Source organism: Exophiala viscosa (genome assembly GCF_022695815.1).
Source record: "Exophiala viscosa unplaced genomic scaffold EDD37scaffold_1, whole genome shotgun sequence".
Taxonomy (NCBI): domain Eukaryota; kingdom Fungi; phylum Ascomycota; class Eurotiomycetes; order Chaetothyriales; family Herpotrichiellaceae; genus Exophiala; species Exophiala viscosa.
The window spans coordinates 4157901-4181938 of NW_026944353.1; the positions used below are offsets into that span (position 1 = coordinate 4157901).

At 51.4% G+C, this 24038-nt stretch overlaps 10 protein-coding genes across 10 annotated transcripts; 6 read left to right on the plus strand and 4 right to left on the minus strand.

The window, feature by feature from the left end:
• Nucleotides 1-780: 780 nt before the first annotated feature.
• EDD37DRAFT_604894 (uncharacterized protein) lies at nt 781-3037 on the plus strand (the record flags this gene model as incomplete). The annotated part of the gene is made up of 4 exons (XM_062814780.1): nt 781-2175; nt 2516-2642; nt 2685-2900; nt 2928-3037. The coding sequence occupies 4 exons, from the start codon at nt 781-783 to the stop codon at nt 3035-3037; spliced, it is 1848 nt and encodes a 615-aa protein (XP_062675917.1).
• Nucleotides 3038-3243: 206 nt separating this feature from the next.
• Nucleotides 3244-5041, plus strand: EDD37DRAFT_690601 (ribonuclease P; the record flags this gene model as incomplete). Its single annotated transcript, XM_062820001.1, has 6 exons — nt 3244-3665; nt 3747-3809; nt 3869-3970; nt 4045-4176; nt 4223-4592; nt 4624-5041. Exons 1-6 carry the CDS (start codon nt 3260-3262, stop codon nt 5039-5041), a joined length of 1491 nt encoding a protein of 496 aa, XP_062675918.1. The 5' UTR covers nt 3244-3259.
• An 8-nt stretch (nt 5042-5049) lies between these two features.
• Nucleotides 5050-9627, minus strand: EDD37DRAFT_79021 (uncharacterized protein). The gene has a single exon (XM_062820288.1). It carries the CDS (start codon nt 9444-9446, stop codon nt 5283-5285), a length of 4164 nt encoding a protein of 1387 aa, XP_062675919.1. The 5' UTR covers nt 9447-9627; the 3' UTR covers nt 5050-5282.
• Nucleotides 9628-9867: 240 nt separating this feature from the next.
• EDD37DRAFT_604897 (KRI1-like family C-terminal-domain-containing protein) lies at nt 9868-11712 on the plus strand (the record flags this gene model as incomplete). Its single annotated transcript, XM_062814781.1, has 2 exons — nt 9868-10006; nt 10055-11712. 2 exons carry the CDS (start codon nt 9868-9870, stop codon nt 11710-11712), a joined length of 1797 nt encoding a protein of 598 aa, XP_062675920.1.
• Nucleotides 11713-12631: 919 nt separating this feature from the next.
• Nucleotides 12632-14080, plus strand: EDD37DRAFT_655722 (ADP,ATP carrier protein, variant; the record flags this gene model as incomplete). Its single annotated transcript, XM_062818775.1, has 7 exons — nt 12632-12679; nt 12805-12855; nt 12913-12963; nt 13113-13408; nt 13463-13790; nt 13845-13980; nt 14031-14080. The coding sequence occupies 7 exons, from the start codon at nt 12632-12634 to the stop codon at nt 14078-14080; spliced, it is 960 nt and encodes a 319-aa protein (XP_062675921.1).
• Nucleotides 14081-14704: 624 nt separating this feature from the next.
• On the minus strand, nt 14705-15517 carry EDD37DRAFT_645760 (uncharacterized protein; the record flags this gene model as incomplete). The annotated part of the gene is made up of 1 exon (XM_062817662.1): nt 14705-15517. The coding sequence occupies one exon, from the start codon at nt 15515-15517 to the stop codon at nt 14705-14707; it is 813 nt and encodes a 270-aa protein (XP_062675922.1).
• A 1464-nt stretch (nt 15518-16981) lies between these two features.
• EDD37DRAFT_655723 (CDK inhibitor PHO81) lies at nt 16982-20053 on the plus strand (the record flags this gene model as incomplete). Its single annotated transcript, XM_062818776.1, is given in 6 exon segments — nt 16982-16999; nt 17019-17054; nt 17102-17242; nt 17291-17338; nt 17392-17409; nt 17456-20053. The coding sequence occupies 6 exon segments, from the start codon at nt 16982-16984 to the stop codon at nt 20051-20053; spliced, it is 2859 nt and encodes a 952-aa protein (XP_062675923.1).
• Nucleotides 20054-20467: 414 nt separating this feature from the next.
• EDD37DRAFT_604901 (uncharacterized protein) lies at nt 20468-21370 on the minus strand (the record flags this gene model as incomplete). Its single annotated transcript, XM_062814782.1, has 1 exon — nt 20468-21370. The coding sequence occupies one exon, from the start codon at nt 21368-21370 to the stop codon at nt 20468-20470; it is 903 nt and encodes a 300-aa protein (XP_062675924.1).
• Nucleotides 21371-21978: 608 nt separating this feature from the next.
• On the plus strand, nt 21979-22751 carry EDD37DRAFT_645763 (uncharacterized protein; the record flags this gene model as incomplete). Its single annotated transcript, XM_062817663.1, has 2 exons — nt 21979-22060; nt 22216-22751. The coding sequence occupies 2 exons, from the start codon at nt 21979-21981 to the stop codon at nt 22749-22751; spliced, it is 618 nt and encodes a 205-aa protein (XP_062675925.1).
• Nucleotides 22752-23014: 263 nt separating this feature from the next.
• On the minus strand, nt 23015-24011 carry EDD37DRAFT_559546 (50S ribosomal protein L3; the record flags this gene model as incomplete). The annotated part of the gene is made up of 2 exons (XM_062813796.1): nt 23015-23151; nt 23207-24011. The coding sequence occupies 2 exons, from the start codon at nt 24009-24011 to the stop codon at nt 23015-23017; spliced, it is 942 nt and encodes a 313-aa protein (XP_062675926.1).
• Between the last annotated feature and the right edge of the window lie 27 nt (nt 24012-24038).

Here is a 24038-nt window from a genome sequence, read left to right on the forward strand (position 1 = left end):
TATTTCGCTCTCTTTCCGCCCTTTATAACTTTTTCTTAGAAACGATTTTCAAAATTTCTCTTAAGCTATAATAAAGCTGGAGTAATTCCCTATCTTTCCTCTATAATATATCCTTACCTTACACTGAAAGTTATTACGAAAAGTGTGTGAGAAGATAGGGCATTTTGGTGTAAATCGGCAATTGTGACATTTTCACTGGCAGTGAGGCCACTGTACGAATCCTGAGGCTAACAGATATCGTTCCCTATTGTCAATGCGAAACACCTCGTACACAACGGTTCAGCTTCTATTCTTGACTTGAGAAAGGTCGTAAACTTTATTAAACTATATACTGCAAGTGGCTTGCTTCTCAAGCAGTCGCTGGTATGGAGGCTGCTGGACGTCGAATCCATGTGGTCGATATACTTCCTGTCAGACCGTTCTACTTTTCAAGAGAGCAGGCGTTTCGAGGTAGAGTGACGACGAGATCCGAGACGTCAGTACTCCGAAATTAACACGGGCAATCTCGATATCCGCAAGGAGAGCGCCAGATCATAACGTCCATCCCAACTCCGTTATACTTTGGACCCTCTTCATGTCGATCAACATCAGCGGTGTTCAATTTCCCTCACGAAGATGCCAGCTACAACTGAGAAATCCCCTTCCCTCCGTCGGAATGGGCTTCAGGCCGCCTGCGAGCCTTGTAGATTGAGCAAGCATCGCTGCGGTCATGAAAAACCGGCGTGCCACCGGTGCCAGTCCAGAGGCATCGTGGAACGATGTATATATCATCCCGCACCAATGAGAGGGTTGCAAACTCCGAAACGAAAGCGCCCAACCCCTTCGCATACGCCCGTTGACTCTGGAGTGCTCCTGTCGCATACATCTGTTGACTCTGAAGTGCCCCCTCCACGCATTCGTACGGCGGACAATGATGTTGGTTTCCTCGGCTCAACGGCCTTCAATGCGGTGTTCAGTGACAACCAAGAACACATACCGGCTCCCTCCACCACGGATGTGGATACAAGCACTGATGCTGGTCGGCTTCACGAGCAAATCACGGCATCTTGGAGAAGCACTCAACGCCGAAGCAACGGGAATGCTACCTTCGTTCTCGAGCTTCTGAAGGATATCCCCCACCTCGAGAAGATTATTGACCGATGGCCTTCTGCCGAACGTGAATATAGCATACTCGAACCATGGACGGAAGACTGCCAGAAGTCAATTAGACAAGATCTCTTCGAAAAGTTTGACTTCACTCGCAAGAGTGAATGGGTGAAAGTGATCGATCTCTTGAATGCAAACACAGATGCACCTCTCAGATTTCCAGCCAACATTCGGTTCCGTGATTTTACCTCGTACTATATGGGCAACAATATTCGCTGGGAGACGATCGGCGTCTTCCTCATAATGTGTGGTCTGAGCCTGTTCAATGTGTACTGCGATGCAGAAGAGTCGGAGCTGGTTGGACACCTGGCGCAAGACAAGCAGCGACTGATGTTTCGCCTGCTTGAAGCCAGCGATATATGCGTGTCATTCTGTAACGACGCAGTCCCCGGCACAGACCTTGGCTTTTGGCTGATGCTTGAGAATTGCATTTATGCCAGTCAAGTGCTTGGAGATGCCCACTATTCTGTGTGGCGCAGGCTTGGGGACATCTCGACGGCCGTGTTCGCTCATGGGTTGCACGAATCTCGGGAAACAGCAGATGAGCCCTTCTGGTTGAAGGAAGTCCGGCGAAGAGGACTAGGGTACGCTTATGCCATGGACAAGATACTCTCGACATTCGTTGGACGACCACCACGGATATCGAAACGTTATTGCAACATCAAAGTTCACCTTGATTTAGAGTACAGCGAGTTAGCCCTGGAGGGTGACGAGCTTGCCAAAGCATGTTCCAAGCTTGGTGCTACTGGCTGGAGTTCTCGCACTGGGCCAACAAAAGAGAGTCTGTCCGCTTTCATACGTGCATTCGTCCTTGGAGCTTTTATTCGAGAAGACACCCTAGAACTGTGTCTCAATCCAGCCCAGGACGACCTTCGAGAGAAGGCACAGAGCGTCATTCGCAAAAGCAAGGAGATGTACGCGTCGTTTCCTCCGTGGCTTCAGTTTTCTTCAGAGATGTGGGATACGCACGACTCTAGGCCTTCATACCAGGCTGTTAAGCAGTATCTCGATACCATCTACAATGAATTCGTAAGTCATTCCACTCTTTTCGAGACTTATCCTAGGAGACCAGCGAGCTTGATAACAGAAGGAGTGGCACCGTCTGACATGGCGTGCATCGATGATATAAGTTCAAGGCCCAGCAGGTTCGCAAGGGCGGGTGGCTTGACTCTAAGCTGGTAGGGGTATACGGTAGAGCTGAAGACCTTCCCTCTACCGACACCCTACGCTATATCGTTGTGTGCGAAGGACTTCGACATCACAATAAGGCATGGTATCTATTGACACTGGAGAGCAACAGCGGTTAGACAGTGCCACTTCTTCGGGGAATCGGCTGCCGTCCCGAACCAATCTCTGACGAATCTCTTAGATGTTGCGGCGCATGCTAGTGCGACGTCTTCACGACGATCCGACCGAGCTCATATTGCTCGCGCACGAAATCCTAATAGCTGTACTCGAGGTCAGAAACATACGAGGGGTAACTCAATCAGGGGCAGGTATGAGATGGATCGTAGTACTTTACGGTCTTCCCGCCGCAGGAGTACTCGCACTCGAGCTCCTGCAGCTTAACGTTCGAGTTGTGTCGCACGCCAGGATCAAGCAAAACCTTTGTGTCTTTGTATCTTATCTCAGGTGGTTTCACGCCCCAGGCGATGGAAACTATACCCTTGCCGACCGCGGCCGCAAAATGCTGCAGCATATTTTGGACAAGGTGCTTGCCACAAGTGAAAGACCGGAGCCACAGGTGCAACCTGGTGCGTTGACACTGACGGACCCTATAGGCGCAATGGATGACCTGGGCGTGTTGGATTTCTCCTGGCTGGATGCAGGCCACTTTGATCAGGAGTTTTGGGACAGCCTGAACCCAATTTCAGGCGTGGAGGGCACCTAGCGCGTATCCCTAATAGGAAAACACTTTGGCCTGGCAAGCACCAAACGCGCCACGAAAAAGAACATTACTTTAGGCATAGCGGGCATCTGGCGGGAGCCTGGTAGAAAATTACTTTAGGTGTGGCGGGCGCCTACCTGGTATGGAGCCGTCGGGGCATCCCAACCACAGAATCGATTTGATGTCGGCGGGCGCCTCGACCTTACTTCCAAAGCGTAAAAATCGATGCCATCTTCAGCTCCAGACTCGCACTTGCTTCAAAACGTGGTGTATATGGGCCCTGAGCTGCAACACTGTCAACGTCAGTCACGGTCATTCACGAGGTCGTTTCCCACAAGTATGCCTGCAGTGTTTCCGGCCCCGGGTGGTCCATCTCCTAAGATCAATATCTCCTCTGGCGTCCTACCACCATACATTACACCCACTCAAGCCCCTACGAGAAAGTCACCATGGGGGACGATTCGCGATGTTGGCTTCGTTCAAACGGCTGACATGGCTCTGCCAGAGGAGCTATACGACATCCTGTGGCGTCACATCGAAGCTTCAACACCCCCCGTTGCGTACGCGAAGGTGATTATGAAACTCGAAGATGTCCTCCAGGGGGGATTTTTCAACCAGTATATCAAGCAAGGTAATTTTACCAGGGGACAACACAAGACGTCGGTCTTTTCCGCTATACTTGGACCTGCTTTACTAACAGTTTCCCATGCAGGTAACATCATGATGCTTTCCGAAGGCGAAGCCGGTGTGGACGAAGTCATCTCTCTGATTGAAGGTGGGTTGCGTCGGCGACTGTGTACGAAGGCAATTTTATTCTAACGAGCCCCAACACAGGCGTCCTACGGCTGGAGCTCTCCAAAGAAGTCTACGAGCGTGCTGGTCTACAAGGAACTCCGGTTCCATCTGGTGGGCGCAAGCACGTCAAGTCAAGATTTCGTGAGTCTACGTCTAGCCCTAGCTCCTCATTCTATCTGGGCGAGCATTCTCGGAATGGCACTAACAACAAATAGTCGTCGAAATCAATCTCCGACTCCCATCCATGCTTCACGGCAAGAAAGGGTTCGAACGGCTCCTGTGGACAGCGAAGAACGTGCTGAACAAAAGCTTGAACTGGATCTTCCTGGACCTAGATCAACCCAAAGGCAAGTCTTCCAGCCCCAGCCTTCAATAATCTACTCATACCTGCAGATCCCGATCCCTCAAAGCAGCCCATAGCGGTATATCACCCGACCATGCAGCCTCTTCAGCCCACAACTCACACGCTATCGAATGTACCATCTCCATCCACCTTGACCGCTGTCCTCCCAATTCCACCGCAACATGCACCATCGGAAGAGACGCAAGAAACGCTCTTCGATCTCCTAGAATACCTCGACATGCTTGCTCTTACCTCACCACAAGTCCAAACTTCAGACACAACTGATCCCTTCATAAGTCGATACGAAGTACCAGATGTCGAATGGGACAACTCCAGTCAAACATCGCACAATGTCAAAGTTGTAAAATGGACAGGACTGATTTCAATACAGTGGGTTCTCGAACTCTTATGCACAGTAATGTAAGTCATACCACTATTGACACCCCACAAGGCCTGCCGCTCAGCTTGGAATCATCCCATCGGCTCTTCTGACCATGCCTAGAAAGCAATCACGAACACAGGATCTCCAAAACTTGACGACACAATCACAATGGCTTGCACTGAGCGTATCAGCGCACAAGACGCAGGTGACGGGACAGACCGATGGATGTACCCTACTATTGCAGCCACAATCCGGCACTGACGAGCAATTCCCTGAAGACGACGGTACCGATGCTGCAGCTGATACTGCAGCTGATACTGCAGCGAGCGCTGAACCCCAAGTCGAAAGTGAGAGTGGTCCTGGGGCTGAAAAGGACACTGAGATGACGGACCCAAGGGCTGGTGGGCGTCCTCAACCTCAAAAACCAGCAAGTCGAAAAGGATTTCAACGCTTCCTTTGCGCCGAGTACGTTGACAGCTTGACCTGACCGATCGGGCTCAAATGAGTCGTGAAAGCATGCCCACAGGACGAGTCATCAAAAACCGGCTGGGCCATTTCGACAAGGTATAGACTTTAGTAGTCAATGCATGAAACAACAACATGAGCTGGAACGGTTATTTCGTTGGAACACTATCCTAGACTATCGACACGCAAACCAACCGCTTCTCAGGGGTATCAATATGAACCATGAAGCGCCATATGCAAATCGACGAAGAGGCCCACCAAACTCAGACTCGTATCTTGTTATACTCCTCGCGACAACTAACACAATACTCGTCATACCAGCTCTTGACCTCCTCACGTACGTCCGTCGCATTGTGCGCGACGTCTTTCAGCACGAGACCCTCCACGACATTGCATCGGCGATGCTCATCCACGATCCACTGCTCCCAAGCCGCTTGCATAAGCTCCTTCTCGATGCCGTTCACCACACGCACGGCCACGAGCAGATCATGCCGGTACACGCCCAATCGCTGGCGAGTTTGCTGGAAGTCCGCATTCCCACCACTACCGGCGCCAGCGTGGATGACCTCGGGATTATGCGCGTCCGAGAATACGCTGTAGCACGCACTGCTATCACCTGTCGGCATGGTGGCATCGTAGTGAAGAACTTCATCCATGTCGCTTAGATAGACTGCGCGGCTCATGACAACGTCTGGGGACACACCCAAGCGAGTCATAAACTTGGACGCCCGACGCTCGTGCCACCAGCCCAGCGAGTCGCGGTATGTATGCCAGCTGTTGTAAAATGCGCTGAGGAGCAGAGCGAGGAGAATGAACTTATTGGCCGAGAGTGTCTTGTTGACCCATTTCACAAAGTCGATCAAAGCTGCAAGACCCATCGCTGCGGCACTCTGCGAAGCAGATGCCGCGCGTTGCGACAAGAGACCTGTTATCGTCGTTGGGAATGGCGGCCTCCGTAGCTCGATATTTAGAGCCGACTCATTGACAATTAGCTGGGTTGTCTCGGTCGCGTGGCCTACCTGACCAAAGATCTGGACCGCCTTCTTCGTACGACTGTGCGCTCCTAGCTTGCGGACCTGATCGGCCACAAGATCTGCAAGATCGAGGGAATCGAGTTCGAGATCGTACAAGGCTTGCCGTTCCAGCATGCCACCAAGCATGCCTGCGTTGCTCGTCCATTCCAGCTTGTTGAACACAGCAAGCTTGCATTTGGCCTTTGCCACGTGCGTGATGACGATCTTGCTGACGAGGCGGTATCGGTCCTGGAGGGGAAGATGCCATGGCGTCCGCTTATCGGTCACAACGTAGCACAAATGGTCGCTGTTGACATCCACGACCTGGTAATCTCGGACATGAGCCCAGGCTCCTTGGCCAAGAATGGTAGTTGTGGGAATATCGAATGCAAACTCTCTTCGAAGCCGGCCTTCCCCTAAGCTCAACCATGGTCCCTGGTTAAGGTTCTTCGCCCGGCGCTCATGCTGTAGCAATTGCCAGAGTGCGCTCTTGTCCCCGAACATAACGTGGAAGAGCGCCTTTGCGCTGATATCGAACTCCTTTTCAGTGGCGAGGCGGAGGTTACCTGGTGGCACATATTTGACAGGCTGAGCTGGCAGCTTGAACTTGGAGTCTCTTCGACCGAGCTGTGTTTGATGCAGAGCTCGATCAATACGGAGCGGTGCTCGGACCTCGGTCCCAACAGTCGAAGCTCTGTCGCGATACCTCAAGCCACCCGTATCGACGGGCGTATTGGGAGAAACGTCCTCCCAGCTCTCGAGGCTAGGACTTCGATCACCTCCCTCACCTTCCATCTTCAGCAAAGCCTTGATTAGCTCTTCCAATTCGAGCGGTTCCTGCGAGATACTGTTCTTGATCAAGAAGTTCAAGCGCTTCTGCAACAGTTTTAGAGGTTCCAAAAACGTCTTCAGGGTAAGTCTGCGGTTGCTGCCATCACTTCCAGGATCTGTCAAGTGCAAGAAGATGAAGTCGCAATCTCGTCCTGGTGCTGCGGTGGCTTCCTCAATAGAGCCTAGGGGCAGACTAGTAGTGAGCACAAGACCCATGTGGTTGCTGTAGAAGTATAGATCTTTGGAAGTGACGTATACGCGCCCGGGAAACTCCTGCTGCTCGTTTGGATTCCAGGTAGCTCTGAAAACCATGACCAGACGTTCATCGCGTCGGACGTCCGGAAAGAGGAGTCGGAATTGCGCATCTTGCGACTTCAGCTGAAGCGGATAGTAGTTCGGAAACTCGGACACCAGGAGCTCGCTTTTGATGTGTCTGAACGCATCGCGGTCGACGCTGATCGTACTCCTGTGCCTTTTGCTTGGCGACGGGGTACGGCTTCGAGTAAAGTTCTGGGGAATACTAAGGTCCAGCTGAGATATAGCAGTATGCGGCATACCCGGCCTCCGGGGTGGGGAGGGAGATGGGTTTTTTGGTGAAGGTGACGATTCAAGAATTGGACTGGGTTGTGTAGCAAGCTTGATCTCGGGATGGGTCTTCGGTTCGCTACGCTCAAGCCGATTGACGAGACCGGTATTGGATGTACCCCACAAGTTTGCAATCAAACTCGTAGGAATGCCAGACTTGTACGGGGCAGGACTGAGGCCACGCTCCCCAGTGACGATGACAGCTGCCTTGCTCAGGTTAGTCGGAGACGGCACTGCAGCCAGGGTAGCGGGCGCTAATGTACTGGGCGGCATGTCCCGAAGAGCCAGGGTGAACGTGTGTCGTGGTCTCATATCCAGCTCCAGGTTGTGTACCATTGGAATGGCTGGACCAACAGGCATTGATCCATGACTGGCTGCAATAAGGCTCGCTATACCTCCGGCAGGGAGATTGGGCGTAGAAGGAGTAGGAGATACCTGGGCCGTCGCTGCGCTTTTTCTGTGCAGATCGAGCTTGGAGATGATGCGAGATGCAGTGTCACGATGACCGCCCTCGTCTGCAGCAGTTGACCTCCTGGGCATATCGATGCTGCTTTCCCGCACACCCTCGCTGCCTGGGACCGGTAAAGTGTTGCTCTTTTCCAAGCCTGCAATGTCATCACCAGCAGCGCCCGGTTCAGTCGAGCCAAGGACATAGGTACCGAATTCGGGTATCGGAGGTGCCGAGATGGCGAAGGCCGCACCTGTTTGGATGTTTCCACCACCGCTAAGGTTCTGGTTGGCATTTGGATCCTCGAGCGCTTTCGACTTTGCCAACTCAAATGCCCCAATCCATTCGACGAGCTCGGTCTGAGTTTCGGCCTGAAGCAGGATGGTGTTTCTGTTAGTTTTGAGCTCGAAACAGAACCGGCGTTCTTCGGCAGGGGCGGGCCGAACATTGCAGAGTAGAACACCTATACGCTCGCTCTCCTCAACTCCTCCTGCTCTAGCACTTTGTAGAAGCCAGCCAAAGACGCCATTGCGAATGAAGGCCCACCTCCTCAGCCAAATGGTCCTGGTCGGTTTGCCGCCATATGTCCGCAAGAACAACCAGCCTTGTTTCTCACCTGTTTTTGGGGCGATCTTCTTGGGTGAAGCGTGCGAGATGCCGCTTGGCGTGTGAGCGTGGCTCGAGAATTGAGGAATAGTCGACAAACTGTAGTCGTCCAGCTCTCTCGAGGGTCGAGTACTCAACTCTGCAGCATCTTCCAGTTGTTTCTTCGCAGTCAACAGCTCCTTTCGGAAGGTCCTCTCGCTAGCTTCCATTTCGTTGAGCCATCCTCTGACCCTCTGCATCTCCCCTGCACTTCTTTGAAGTGTTGCTGCTGTGTTGTCTCGAGATACTCGCATTTCCTTCCACTGCTCAAAGAAGATCTGAACCAGCAATCGATCTAGTGCGAAACGGAATTGTGGAATCAGACTGTAAAAGTCCATCATCGCATGAAGATATGTCTTTCGCGCCTCATGTAACTGAAAAGCATCCTCCCGCAATGATGAAGGTTCTTTCGATTTTCCGAGCCCCGCGTATCTTGACTGATGGTGTTCGAAGGTCTTCTGGGAAGCCTCGACAGCTCGCCGTACGTCTTTGAAAGCCCTTAGATCGTTCGCCATGAATTGTCTTATGGGATCGGCCACCATAGTGGTCAACTTCTTCACAACTCCTACTGCACTCATCCAATAATCCTTTGCCCCTTCTCCATATTTCTTCATTGCGAGGGTGCTGTAGTCATGGTCCAGCATCGATTCAGATAAAGTGAGTGGAAGGACCGAGTGCGAGATGAAGCTGTTGAGGACGTTCTCGAGCGTAAGAGATTCTGCCACGAGACGATTCGTGGCTTTCAGATAGTCGTCCAGCCATTTTTCCAGCAACTCGACTTGTTCTCCATAATGTATAACTGTGGCCCGGGAAGTCGGAGAGTCTATAGCTGCTTCTTTCAGACCGACTGGGACGAGGTTAATCAGCCGCCCAACATCGTTGGGTGGTTGCAATGTTTCCGACATGGCGAGGATTCGATCAGGATAAGCGGAGGCAGCGCGTGCGCAGGAGAACCTCCTCAGCACCTTGGGTTATGTGGCTAGGTCATCTCGATCGTTGCAGCATAAATGTACTATTTCTAGCGAAACAGCATTTCGGGCCTGTGATGTGGACACAGGATTGAAGCGTTGGTAGGAAATAATGTATTGAAAGTGGTGACTGTGATCCAGGTGAAAGCACCCCAAATGTTCGCGGTACCCTTACGTTAGCCGTCGACGTCAACAAAACCTTGCAGATCAGATCGTGCGGAGAAACCAGACCCACGGAGCGCCAAAATCTCGAACCTACAACCTTTTTTTTGCGGCCATGCCATATGTCAGGAACAAAGATCGCAAGCACGCATAGGCTCTGGAAAATTCGGTTATTCTATTGAGAGTCCAAATCAGCATGGCGCGAGATCTTATGAGCAGTGATGGATCTGAAAGTGAAGACGGCGGCGGAGATGTGCAATCCAGCGACCTCAGAGTCAACGAGTCCTTTGCCCGTCGATTTGAGCATAACAAGAAGCGGGAAGAGTTGCAACGCTGTAAGAGACCCCCTCTCGAACTACTTAATTAATGACTGATGGCAACAGTGCAAGAGAAACTCGGCAAAACCTCACGCAAACGTAAACGAGACGACGAAGCGGGCAGCGAAGACGATTCAACTGATGAGTCCACAAGCGAGTCAGAAGATGAAGGAGAACTGGTAACAGAGGTTCTTGACTCTGAAATAGTGGCCACAATCAACGCCATCCGGTCGAAAGATCCCCGAGTCTACGACCCGTCCGCAAAATTCTACTCCGAAACGTCCGAGTCCCAGCAAGGCGATTCAAGGCGAAAGAAGGAGAAGCCAATGCATCTCCAAGACTACCATCGACAAAATCTACTGAACGGAAATGCTGATGCAGGAGAGACGGAGGATGCTCCATTGACCTACAATCAGGAGCAGGAACAACTTAAAAAGTCAATCATTGGAGAGATCAACGCTACCGCGGAGGAGTCAGAGTCCGATGACGAGGAAGAAGATGCCACCATAGACGACAAGTTCCTGGTAGCAAAACACCGCGAAAAACCAGCAAAACAACAACAGGTCAAACTTGATGTCGACAATGCCGATAAAGACCCGGAGACCTACCTGTCGAACTTCATGGTCTCTCGGGCCTGGGTGGCTGCTAATTTAAACCTGCATCCATTCGAATCCGACGACGATGAAGAAGACAAGCGAGCCGAAGAATTCGAAGAAGCATACAATCTCAGATTCGAAGATCCCGCCAAATCGAACGAGAAATTGCGCTCCCATGCTAGAGATGTGGCCGCAAAGTACTCTGTAAGGAGAGACGAAGCCAACCCCAGGCAAAAGAAGCGAGAAGCTGAAAAAGCTGTCAAAGAGGCCGAGAAGCAGCAGCGAAAAGAGGAGAAAGCTCGCCTGCGAAAGCTAAAGATCGAACAGCTCGAGGAGAAGGTACGCAAGATCAAACGTGCGGCCGGAGTGAGCACCAAAGACATTCAACCAGAAGATTGGTCACATTTCGTCGATGATGAATGGGACGATGCGAGGTGGGAACAAGAGATGCAGAAGCGTTTCGGCGACGACTATTATGCGCAGCAGGACGTCGGAACAGAAGAGGAAACCACAGAGGGAAAGAGTAAAGTCCGCAAGCCAAAGTTCGACGACGACATTGACATCAAGGATATTATCCCTGAGTTCGAAGCGGAAGAAAAAGCCGAATTCAGCCTGACAGATGAGGATCAGCCTGCGAAAAAGAAGAAAAAGGCGAACAAGATGAAGGATGATAAGAAGCGGGATGCGAAGAAAGAGCGGAGAATCATCGAACAATTGGTGGATGATCAACTTCAAATGGAACTCGAGAGTTCTCTGCCACAGAAAACCGCCTTCAGATATCGCGAGTCGTCACCAAAAAGTTTTGGCCTGAGTGCGAGGGACATACTACTGGCTGACGACAAGCAGCTGAATGAATTTGCAGGACTAAAGAAGCTTGCATCCTTTCGAGACGCAGAAAAGAAGCGCAAAGATCAGAAGCATCTGGGCAAGAAAGCGAGGCTGAGGAAGTGGCGCCTTGACACCTTTGGCAATGAGGAAGGACTGCAGGCCAGTGAACTGATACCCTCGAAATCTGAGGAGAGGACGGAGCCAGATGGACAGAATGACGCATCAAACATTATCACGAAAGGAAAGAAGAAGAGAAGAAGGAGCAAGAAGAACAAGGTTGAGGCTGTCGATGAGGCTTGAGGTGAGGTCTGATGAACAAGGGTTGTCCGGTGGTTGACTTGTTGGAGTAGAGGATATTCTGTAATGTCTGCATCGACACAGCGTCGACTATTACCTTATGTAACTTGAGTAAAGAAGCTGGAACCGATGTGAAGTCCTATGCTTCAGAACACACGATACAATCTGGAAATGATCGGGCAGATCCGCTTGTTACACATATTGTCTAGCCTTGTCCAACCTCACCAAGACATCAGGCTGAAGATATATCCCAACTGTGTCAGTAGGACGTCTGGTGCCGTATCCGCCTCAAGAACAAGCCTCCAGGAAGATGACGGTTTGCCAATCTCGAAAGACCTGATGGATCGTTGGTACCTAGAATTTCTTACTCCTTTGGAGGAGCCTATTGTAACTGTGGCGATCAGGGCGGAGAAAGGGGTTGAGCAGGGTCCAAGGCCCGAGCAAAGGTCCAGGCGTAAAAAATGTCTCGCTGGCCCGGAGGAAGATGGGCAAGGGGGCAACGGTTGCCACGCAGGGAAGATCGAGCACCACTGTTTGCGAGTACGAGTGCAGGCCCGATCAAAGGCCTCTGGAGCCTCGGTGGGTGTCCTCCTTTTCTGCTCCTCCTACAAAATTTTATGATTGAGGACGATAATTGCCCGGGTAAAAAGATATGGGGGTGAGCGGAAAAACTGGTGCTTCCGGATTCCGGTACGGTACGTCGGTCGTTGCAGGAGCAGTGTCCGAGCGACAAAAGCCTGGCGCATCACTATAACCGGTTTAGCGCCAAGCCGGCTGAGAAGCTCGAAAAATTACCTACTCACTTCCTTTCGCTTTATCTTTCATCTTCCCTTTGCTTCATTTTCAGCATTCGTGCATCATCACATCCTCTCTCCTCTCCACTCCCATTTTCCGCAGTTCAGAATCTAGCTGAACCGTCAAGATGGTTGACGGCGATGTTGTTCAGGGCAAGAAGTCCTTCATGGGCATGGTGAGTTGATGGCCCCGAGCTCCCTTATCCCAGTGCTGCTCCTGCGACCTCCTCGAGCTCAATGGACATCACCGCGTTCTGCAAACATCTTCAAAATCATATGCTAACTTGTTCGTGCTATGTAGCCTGGCTTCGTGGTGGACTTCTTGATGGGTGGTGTTTCTGCCGCCGTCTCGGTATGTTTGTCGTCATCGGACCTGCTAGGAGCATTGGAGATCTGACTAGATATACAGAAAACCGCTGCTGCCCCCATTGAGCGTGTCAAGCTCTTGATCCAGAATCAGGTATGCTCACCGCGATTCACCTTGCCTCTTCTTCGGGTCATCCTGGCGCACTTTTGGTTCGAATAAACTCAGCCGCAAAAGATGTTGTCGACCATCATGATCCCGGATAAGATCAAGGAGAAACAAAACAGGCGCTTACAATTCATCAGGATGAAATGCTCAAAGCCGGCCGTCTCGACCGCAAATATGCCGGTATCGCCGACTGCTTCAGCCGTACCGCAAAGAACGAGGGTGTGATGTCTCTGTGGAGAGGTAACACTGCCAACGTTATCCGATACTTCCCTACCCAGGCCCTCAACTTCGCCTTCCGCGACACATACAAGTCGATGTTCGCCTTCAAGAAGGAGCGTGATGGCTACTGGAAGTGGATGGCTGGTAACTTGGCCTCCGGTGGTGCTGCCGGTGCCACCTCCCTTCTCTTCGTCTACTCCCTCGACTATGCTCGGTATGTGTTTCTGCGTTTTGACAACTTTTAAATTGTGTCTAACCCCAATCACAGTACCCGTCTTGCCAACGATGCCAAATCTGCCAAGGGTGGTGGTGACCGTCAATTCAACGGCCTGGTCGACGTCTACCGCAAGACCTTGGCTACTGACGGTGTTGCTGGTCTCTACCGTGGTTTCGGTCCCTCCGTCCTTGGTATCGTGGTCTACCGTGGTCTCTACTTCGGCATGTACGACTCCATCAAGCCTGTTCTCTTGGTCGGTCCTCTTGAGGGTAACTTCCTGGCCTCTTTCATGCTTGGTTGGGCTGTCACCACTGGTGCCGGTATTGCTTCTTATCCTCTCGACACTATCCGTCGTCGTATGATGATGACTTCCGGTGAGGTATGTATCATTGCAATTTCCCCATTCAGAAACAAAGTCTGACCTTATTTGCAGGCTGTCAAGTACAAGAGCTCTCTCGATGCTGCCCGAACCATCATGGCTGCTGAGGGTGTCCGATCCTTCTTCAAGGGTGCTGGTGCCAACATTCTCCGTGGTGTCGCTGGTGCCGGTGTCTTGTCCATCTATGACCGTATGTGTAACCGACCCTTTTCCTTCTCTCGAATACTAACCAGTCTGCAGAGGTCCAACTTCTCATGTTCGGCAAGGCCTTCAAGGGTGGTTCCGGCTAAGCGCCTCGCAATTCCACTCCGACAATTGCCAGAGAGGGTACTGCGCAGTAAGTTCTTACTGAACGGTATTCTCTTCCGAAAAGTTCAGGGGAATGGGTAATGGTGGGTCTTCAGTTGGGAGACGAGGGGTCTTGTATGATGATTAGGGGACGTAGTAGCGGGAGTTGAAGAATTTGCAGATAGACGCCTCATGCAACAACATCTACAGCGCCTCGCAAAGGAATCAGGACGGACACGGATGGACATGCATTGCGGCCGCGAATGTTTTACGATATTCGCAGGAGGTTGTGATCATTGACACACCGGGGTTCTCGAATTTTTCCGCGTTGTTATTCCTCGTATCCCAATTGTACTTTACTGCCTGGTCTTGCAACTCTCTTGTCAACATCTTGCAAGTTTCGATCATGAATTGTGCGTCGTATTTGTCGTATGGTTTATTCTTGATTCTGGTTCTACCTAAGTCTGAGCTCTCACAATCTGGAGTAATGACCTCCATATGCTCTTATGCTATTGCTGGCTCAGCATAGCAGCACCCACGCAAACCATACTCCGTGTCCCATCCTCTCGAGCCAACACCGTCAAACGCCCCTATGTCTGCCGAATCGGATTTTCCTGGACCTTCATTTAAGACTTACCCATTTCGTTGATCTGCTTCCAGATCTGCTGCTCTGTGACCGATAGCCTTTTCCCTGCGGCTTTTACCCAGGACATCGCAGTATCCACAACCGTTGACTCATTGTCGCCTATCCGGCCGAAGATTGGTGTTTCGTCGAGCAAGCCTCCTTTTCTCGAAGATGCTGATGACAGACTTGGTCTATGTCCATAAGGCACGCATTGTTCAATGGGCTTATCCTCGAAGGTTGCACGTGTGTCTTGCATGTAGCCTGGCGGATGTGATAGATCCTGTGGGTGGGTCGATGTCACGCTTGCTGGTGGTATCGTCCCGTACGGAACATAGAGCGAAGGAGACTGCTGATGAGCAGGGAGCGGGACAGGCTGGGTGCGTGTAGGAGTTGGCGATGGTAGATTGTGACGGACAGGCGTGGTAGTAGTAGGTGTCCACTGCGGGAGGGCGCCAGGCTGAGGGGGTTGTGGGATTGTGACTCTTGGGGATTCATTGTAGTAAGGTGAAGGGACTGCTCCTGGCTGTGGTGGGGGAGGACTGCCTGAAGAATCGCTGGTGGTGGTGGGTGGTGAGGTAGTGGCAGTAGGTTGGAATCTGTAATTGTACATGCTTGACGCGGCGTTGGTCGGCTGTGGAACAGCAGGTGCTCCAGGACGGGCTTGTGGGTATGGGCTTGATGATGTCGTCGTAGGACTGGCGTCTGCGTTGGCTGGTGCGTATCTGGCTGCTGCTGTACTGGGCGAGGTACCCGATGGGTAAGAGGGCACGTTGCCGTTAATGGGCGAGGACGTGTGGACGGGAATAGGAGGCATGATTGTTGATGGAAGCAAAGCTGTTGTGTGAGAGAAGTCAAGGATTTCAAGATATGAGAGAGGATGGAAGGAAGAAGAGGGTGAAGAGAGTGAAGTGAAGACGGTACAAACAGATGAACACGTCGCAATCGCAAGCAGACCGTGCGTTGGATTCAAGGGATAGATTGAGCCGTGCACGTCATGTCATGACCAAAAAAGGAGTTGAGGTTGCATACACGTAGAGAACAACCTCACAGTAGTTGTATAGCAAGATAAGACATTTACTGGTGTACTTAAAAAGGTATTGTCTTTGTTGTACAAGTATACAGTGCAGTCTGGATGCATGTGCCTGTTCCTGTCGAGGCTCTGGCCCTGCGTCTGCATCGGCATCGCATGCGGCGCAATCTGCAAAAGGACCATGACGTGTGCCAAGGGCGGATCGATAAAGCTCACGTGACCCCAATGTCATTGGCCAATGCTGCACCGCATCATTTTTGCGTGCAGAGCCTCGGAACCGCAAAGGCACTGACTCGAAAAGTTGCGTTGATTCCGCCGCCAAATATCATGTGCTCAATTGACTTAGTCTTTTCCGCCAAGGTGTGAAGCAGTCACAAGTCACCATCCACCTATTTTCTCATACACAATTCAGCCGACATTACCCATCGCGGGGCCAGTTGTGGACGCACAGTCAACCGTCTGACAGTATCACTGCTCCTCTCCAACGACCGCGTGCCAAAATCTCGCGCGTTGATTCGTCAATCCAACGATTCAAATCCCAACTTAGGATATCACGCCTGTCTTCACTGGATCTTCTTACGCATCTTCGTTCTATGATCGTACCGAACTGGATGGACAGCCTGGACTTGGACCCGACTATGGAAAATTTCGACGTGGGCATCAGCTACCATTGAAATCATCCTCCTCGAGGATAAGTTCGAACATCACATATCGCCTAGACTGGCTTTTCCCACCGCTTCTTCATATCCCGATGCACATCTTCATTGATATTGGACCATCTCAATCTGGTCCTTTCGTAGGCTGACTCAGTCTCAAACATCCGTCGGCATATCCGGGCTGTTATAGACAGCCTCGTCGATCCGACTGATATCCGTACTACCGAGACTGTGTCAATTTTGTGACCTATCACCTCCAATATGTACGATCCTGTTTGTCTGCTGTCTTTGTCGGCTCTAATCCAATCAGGAAGTTCGGAAAGCAAATCCAGCGCCAGCAATTAGACCTTCCGGAATATGCAGCCAGTTTTCTCAACTACAAGGCTCTCAAGAAGGTGAGACAGAGTCGATACCGTAGTCGGAAGGACCGTTGCTGACAACCGTCACAGCTCATTAAGCAGCTCAGCGCCACACCCACGATCGCGGCACAAGGAGGCTCATCGCCGTTAGATACGCAAGCCGCTCTTCGAGCGAACAAAGAGGTCTTTTTCTTTCGCCTGGTCAGCACATCTTCTATCGCTGTCAAACGTGCATGTGCTTAAACCTACTCGTAGGAACGTGAGATAGAGAAAGTCAATGTTTTTTACCTGCAAAAAGAGGCAGAGGTATGTTCGCAGGCTGTCACATAGGGTGTCATACTGACTCAAAGCAGTTCTCTCTACGTCTTAAGACGTTGCTAGACAAGAAGCGCGTCATCCAAGCTAGAGGTGCTGCAAACTCAAGATCATCTGCAAGTTTCGCAACTTTGGTCGAGGGCTTCCAGCAATTCGATAATGACCTCAATAAGCTACAAGTATGGTCTACCTCATCTTCTTGTAAGTACACCACTGACAGCTTTCAGCAATTCGTCGAAGTCAACGAGACTGCGATCTCGAAAATCCTGAAAAAGGTTTGTTTCATGGCTTTCTCCTTTCTTGCGGATTGTGACTAACAGCCTTGTAGTGGGACAAGACATCAAAGGTAGATTTGTCATCAAGACAACGTGTCGCAGGCTAACCTTTGATAGTCACGAACAAAAGAAATCTATCTACAAAGGGCCGTCGAACTTCAACCATGTTTCAACCGAGATGTACTTCGAGACTTGGCGGATCGAGCCACAACCGCGAGACTCGATCTGGAAGCTTGGGCGGAAGGCGAAAACATACAATATGACGCCAAACCAGCAGATCGCACGATCGGCCAGCGCGTGGGCACTGAAGACAGTGACATCGATCTTCAAATCCTCCAAGCATCTGCTGCTGGCAACATCGCCGCCATTCGAGAATGGATTGCAAGACTGGGTTCGGCGCCAAATGCCGGCGAACGATTCACTAGGATATTTCTCGCCACAATCAGCGAAGCGCCTGATGAGTCTCTACACATGTTCTTGAGTTCGGGCTTGGTCGACATTCATGCTGAAGACGACATCAATGAACGCAACTGCTTGCATGAAGCTACTATATACGGCAAGGACAGCGTACTCGACTATGGTCTCAGCCACGGTGTTGACCTTACTCGCCTGGATGTATATGGTAGGGTACCCCTCCATTACGCCTGTCTCCGAGGAAGGTTGGCTATGGTAGAGAAATTGCTGGCGAGTGGGCCTAACACTATCGACATGAAAGATCACGACAACTTTACTCCTTTAATTCACAGCATCGTCCGGCACCGCATTGAGTGCGTTCGTCTTTTACTTGCGAGCAACGCGGGTATTGATCCGCAATCCGAGGCCGATCATATCCCATTGAACTTGGCTTGCCAGCATGAGTCTATGGAAGTCGCCGCCATGCTGCTGGAAAGAAATGCCAAGCTGCTTCCCGATGCAGAAGGGCTCTTTCCTCAACATCTTGTGGCTCGGTCGAGTCAAAAGCCCGATCTGTTATTGCTACTCCGGCAGCATGGGGCGGATCTCAATCAACGCGACAAGTTGTATCAATGGACACCTCTATTCCATGCAGCAAGTGAAGGCCGAGTCGAGTGTCTACGTGCGCTTCTAGAAAATGGGGCTGATCCTGAAGCACTTGATGAGAAAGGTCTTACAGCCATGTATTATGCTACCTGGGAAGGCCACCTCGAGTGTATGGACTTGCTATGGGAGCGAAGCAGCTATCGTCGCGCCGAAAGAAGGACATCCAGAATCGGAGCTGTCGTCCCTCCTCACAACCAGATGAATGCCATGGAAATCACGCCAGAAGAACCTATGGCGGCCGAAGGTGATGGGATACCAGATCTGTCATTGCCACCACCTATCATACCTTTACGAAGATATGGACACAACTTCCTTGACAACAAAACATTCATCGCCATCAATTTTGAGCCTGGTTCGAAGGCTATTCACTTTTTCAACGAAGCGAGGTATCCTGCTGCACGTTTGACCATCTCTTCCAAGACCTCAGACCTCATTCCTCGCAACTTGATGTTGCCTATCCAGGAAGATTCTAGGTCTGTGTATTTCCAGGTCGAAAATCTCAGCACTTTTGCTGTGGATTTCGAGATCTTCCCAACCTTTGGTTCGAAAGTCATCGCCAAATCCGTCGCCCTACCAGATTTGTTCCGAGCGATCGAGAGCAGTAGTGGCACTTGTTGCCTACCACTTTTCGACCCAAGATTGCGGTCGGTTGGTCAAATACAATTCAGCTTCCAGGTCATCAAACCCTACAAGGGGACTCCTCTGGAAATTACACAATTTGCGACGTACTGGAAGGCTACCAGTGCATTGGACGACCACTCCGGTCTGGTCACAGGGTCAAGTCTGTCAGGTGACTATCTTAGACTGACTGTGCAACTCACTCGCGACGGAATCCCGGTCATCTACCCATCCTACTTTATTACCTACAACAATCTGGACGTCTCACTCTGCCAACTTCGATTCGATGTGCTTGCCAACCTCGGACTTGCCACCTCACTACTGGACAACAACGGAAGGTCATCTTTGGAGAGCGATGATATAATGCAATGGCGGAATCGTCTTTCTGGCTCCGTCATAGCCCTTCGGGATGTCTTGCTTGCAATGCCAGCTCATATCAACCTCAATCTGCACATACTATACCCAACAAGCTCGGAAGACATTGGTCTAGGCGTCTATTCCAACATCGATATCAATACATTCGCAGACAGAATATTGACTGAAGTCTTCGACGATGCGCGAAGGCTGAAAGCTGCGCATGATCAATCTCGCTCGATCGCTTTCTCGTCCTTCAATGTCAACATCTGCACAGCGCTGAACTGGAAGCAGCCAAACTTCCCCGTGCTCCTATGTAATGACCTTGGTACGTTACATGGCACACAACTTGGCGGCCAGCACGGCTCTGGCCCAACTACGTCCTTCAAAGCATCTTTCGAAAGAGCAACCTCTATCAAGGAGGCCGCTCGACTTGCGCAGATGAACAATTTCATGGGTCTGACGTGTCCATCTCGCATTCTCCAAATGGTTCCGGCACTCACAGAGACCCTCAAGCAGGCTGGCCTGGTCCTAGTCTCCGACGCGTCCACTGATGATGGTGGTGCACAGTCACAACAAGCACCCGGCTCAACGACAGCTGGTTGGGCCATGATGCCGGACGGTGTCAATGGTATCATGAAGGACAATGGCATTTTGAGATTTAATGAGACGGTGGACATGTGAAGTCCTTGCACAGCACTGCACAGACATATTTGACGGCGCATTCAGAAGAAACCCCAGTTTTCACACGAAAAGGCGGACGATGTGTACTTTGGGGATGATTGTGAGCTGGTGCAAGCACTGCTACAGTGTGCCGTACTGAAGAGATAGAGAGAAGCGTACTCTTTGAGAAAATGCTCGACTGCTTCCATGCCCCGGAAATAGCTTCTTCTCCCGTTTCAAGGTCAGCAATCGCGACGTAGTCATTAGCGAAGAAAGTCGAAGTCGAGCTGTGCAAGCATCTGTTCGGAGCACATGCCCAATGATGCTTCTGCTGGATATACCCAGATATCGTTGGGTTGAGTGACACAACAATGTCATGTCGACTACCATCCGCATGTGATTGTGGTCTACAGGCATCGAGATATGCCTTCCACCTCAGTTCTCAGGCGTCGGCGCCTCCTGGTTCTGAGTCATGGCCCGCACCCTACGGACATGTTCCTGTGCCGCCTCCCAGTCATAAACCGTCACATTTTGGTGCTTGACCTCGAGTATCTTGAACTCGTCACTCCCAGGCAGCCCAACATCGCCATGGAGCAGACCGTCCATCTCGCCTTCGTGGAGGACTGCATCGGGCCCCATCTCTGCCTTCAGTCTTTGAAGGTATCCCTTCGCGGCTGCATGTGCTTCGTCCTTTGACACGAATGACTCCAAGACCTCCATGTCCGAGACTGGTGGATGCCCGAGAGTCTCCATAAGGTCTTCGTCTCCGGTCGTTGTGTTCACACAGATATTCCAGACTTCGCAGGGAAGACTGTGCGCGACTTGGGCGTTTTGCTCTCTGATCAGCTCGAGTTTCATAATGTTCCCATCGGGCAAGGGCGCGTGGAAATACTGCAGGCTGAGGAGGGCTTCGTCACCACCGCCGTAGACGATGTCGTCGAGGGTGCGCTCGCCCTCGACGCTGCCTGCGTCCCGTAGCTGCCTGAGAAGCGGTGGGAAGATGTTCTGCAGCGGATAGTATGGCCCTGAAACTGTCACACGGTGGATGTGCGGTTTGGAGGTTTTGACGTAGTAGATTGTGTCTGGGTCAGCCAAGGCGGGCTCGTCACCCATTTTTGGGAAGCCCATCATGCGGAACGTCGATCTCATGCGCCCGGATTGTCCTCCCGCTGCGAGGATGTCGCATTCTTGTTTGTGAGTTGGCCAGTCGTTGCGTTGGCATTCTTGGGAGCAATAATGGCGTGCGCGACACTTGCTGCACCGCTTTAGGGGCCCATCACCCGGCTCAGGGTGGTGTTGGCACCTGAAACAATATGATGTCGTTGTTGCAGTTGCCATTGTTGATGATGGTAAGGGAAAATCAGGTCGAGTCATTCATGGAAGTACTTTATATCACTCTGGGACCGGTGTTGTTTGCTTCCTGGCGGCGAGCTCGCGCTGTATCATTGGCTGGTCCACATGCAAAGTGAGCCAGGGGCTGCAGCCATAGTCATGGGCAACCCCTCCTGCACCATGCATCCGGTCAGGCTAGGTCATGACAAGGGGACTTTCTCGTGGAAGCCCTTCATGCAGGAGTCAATGACAGAAACAAAGAGAGCTCTTGTCTGTAGCCTTGTACATACGTGGGTTAACGAGGCTGAAATTCGATTGACATAATGCAAATCCTGACTCATCTCTTGACTAGACAATTTCGATATCGCAGACTTCAGTATCCCTGTCATACGGACTACCATGGTATTGGATCATTGCATCATATGCACTTCTTTCGAGAAGCCTGACAGCGACATGAAATGTCTTTAGACACCACATGATACTGCAATCCGAGTGAGCTCTTCTGGTCTACAGACACCAAGATAGCCCTTCTCTCGAAATATTCATAACAACTTGTTGATTATTATATGCAGATCCTCTACTTCAACCTCCCAAGCTCGCTATCATACTTCACGATGGACACGACGAGGGTGCGCAGAGCGTTCAAATACCCCGACGACGATGACATTGACGAACACGATGAGATAGATGAGGAAGGTCAGTTCCAGCTGTTTGCAGGCCAATGCCCACCTCTGGATAAGCTTCCATGGCCTAGATAGTTACACTATCCTTACGACTGTCTTCCCTCTGACCGTGCCATTGATCCATCTTCTTCTCATTCTAGCTTGATGCAATGCTAATGTTGCTCACAGAACAAGAACATCTCCTCACTAAGCTCCGCGCCTCAGAGTCATCCACCAATGCTCAATACACGCTGATCTTCACGGCGTTGCCATTGATCGTCACTCTACCATTCCTGTGGTATCTAACACTCTCGACATCAAGGACAATGGCACTACTATGTCTACTGAGCATCACATCACTTGCCTCAAGCTCTTATATCATGTTCTTCGTGCCCACCAGTACTTCTCAGTCACCCTCCGTGGCGGAGCGATCTGCTCCGAACCTTGGTTCTCGTGCCGAAGCGGCGCGACGAAAGTTCACGCTCTCAGATCAAAGTCCGATCAACCAGTACCTGCCTTACCTCAACGCGTCGATTGATGCATTGCTCTTCTTGGCGTCGATGGCGTATCGATCGAGGACGAATGTGCCCGAGGGGTTGTGGCTGTTTCTGCTTTTGCCGGCTGTGATGTTTGCGATGGTCTTCATGGCGAGGAGGAGTATCAACGAGATCTCGAGGGGGCTGGATGAATTGCAGGGCTTGAGGTATGAGTACAAAGGCGCGTGATGGGGCGAAGTAAGCGGCTTGACTCTCGAAGTGAGCGGCAGCTCTCATGGAATGCGAAGCGGACTTCATATTGACCGCCTTGCGGATATATGGTCGGTATCACATAAATGATGCTATCATGTACAAAGTCAATTCCGACAGGTTGTTATTTGCACGTGGCCTGAAGGCACTGCCGACAGACACTTTTGCTTCTCGCTCACACATGAGATTGTGTCAATATACTGTTACAGAGATCTGTGGTCGCTTCCTTCGACGTCCACCACTCAGGCCTTTGCATCCACAGCCTCCCTCAGTTTGGCGTTAATTTCTTCCGGCGTGGGTGGTTCGGGAACTGTAGGCCACGCTTTCTTCAGAGCGTCTTGTATCATGACCAAGGTTCCTTTGGGCCCGCTAACAGCACCTGGATTATTCCGTTAGCAATCACGAAACTCGACTTTTTGCAAGCTGAAACTCACCATTCACCACCACAATACCGTTATCGGCATCTGTTTGCAGAATCCTCAGACTCTGCACCGTGTTCCTCTGTCCACCCATATTACCAGCCATCTTCTTGCCAGGGTACACACGAGAACCACCCCCTTGGCCCTGGCCCAGCGAACCGTGCGATCTGTGACTTTTCGAGTGACCGTGACTTCGCGGTTGCCCTTTGAAACCCCATCTCTTCATCGGCCCTGCGAAGCCTTTACCCTTGCAATTCGACCGTGTGTCCACAAATTGTCCCTCGATGAACCAGTTCGCCCGGATCTCCTCGCCAACAGGTAGCAGGCCTTCCTTGTTGCGGACGCGGAACTCGCGCTGATGCTGCTTGGGACTGACGCCTTGAACAGCGTAGTGGCCCAGCATCGGTTTCGTTACGTTCTTCGAGTTAATCGATCCACAACCCACGCAAACAGCATAGTAGCCATGCCGCCTTCTCGTCTTGTGGCTGACCACTTCATTCTGGTCCAGCTGTAGGACTGTGCAAGGTATGCGCTTGCCGGACTGGACGTCGAAAACGGCTGTCATGCCCTTTTTGACGGCTAAAGCTCCGGTCCGTAACGGTAGTGTGTCTGACGCTATTCTTCGCTGGAAAGCTGCGGCTTGTGTAGATAGTAAAGGCTTGATTCCCGGAACGACATTGTATGGGTTGGGTCTCGGCGGGTCTATTGACTTGATGCCGAAATTTCGGTTTTGTGATGAGCGCTGGGCAGGTCGCCGTAGCAGAGCGCGAGATAGGACGGATGGAGGGGCGACAAAGAGGTTGGAAGGAGCGGAAGGCATTGTGAATTGACGCGCACAACGTCTGCT

Bases quoted from the DNA above. Each gene is read 5' to 3' on its own strand.
- EDD37DRAFT_79021 (XM_062820288.1), bottom strand. From the start codon at position 9,446: ATGTCGGAAACATTGCAACCACCCAACGATGTTGGGCGGCTGATTAAC.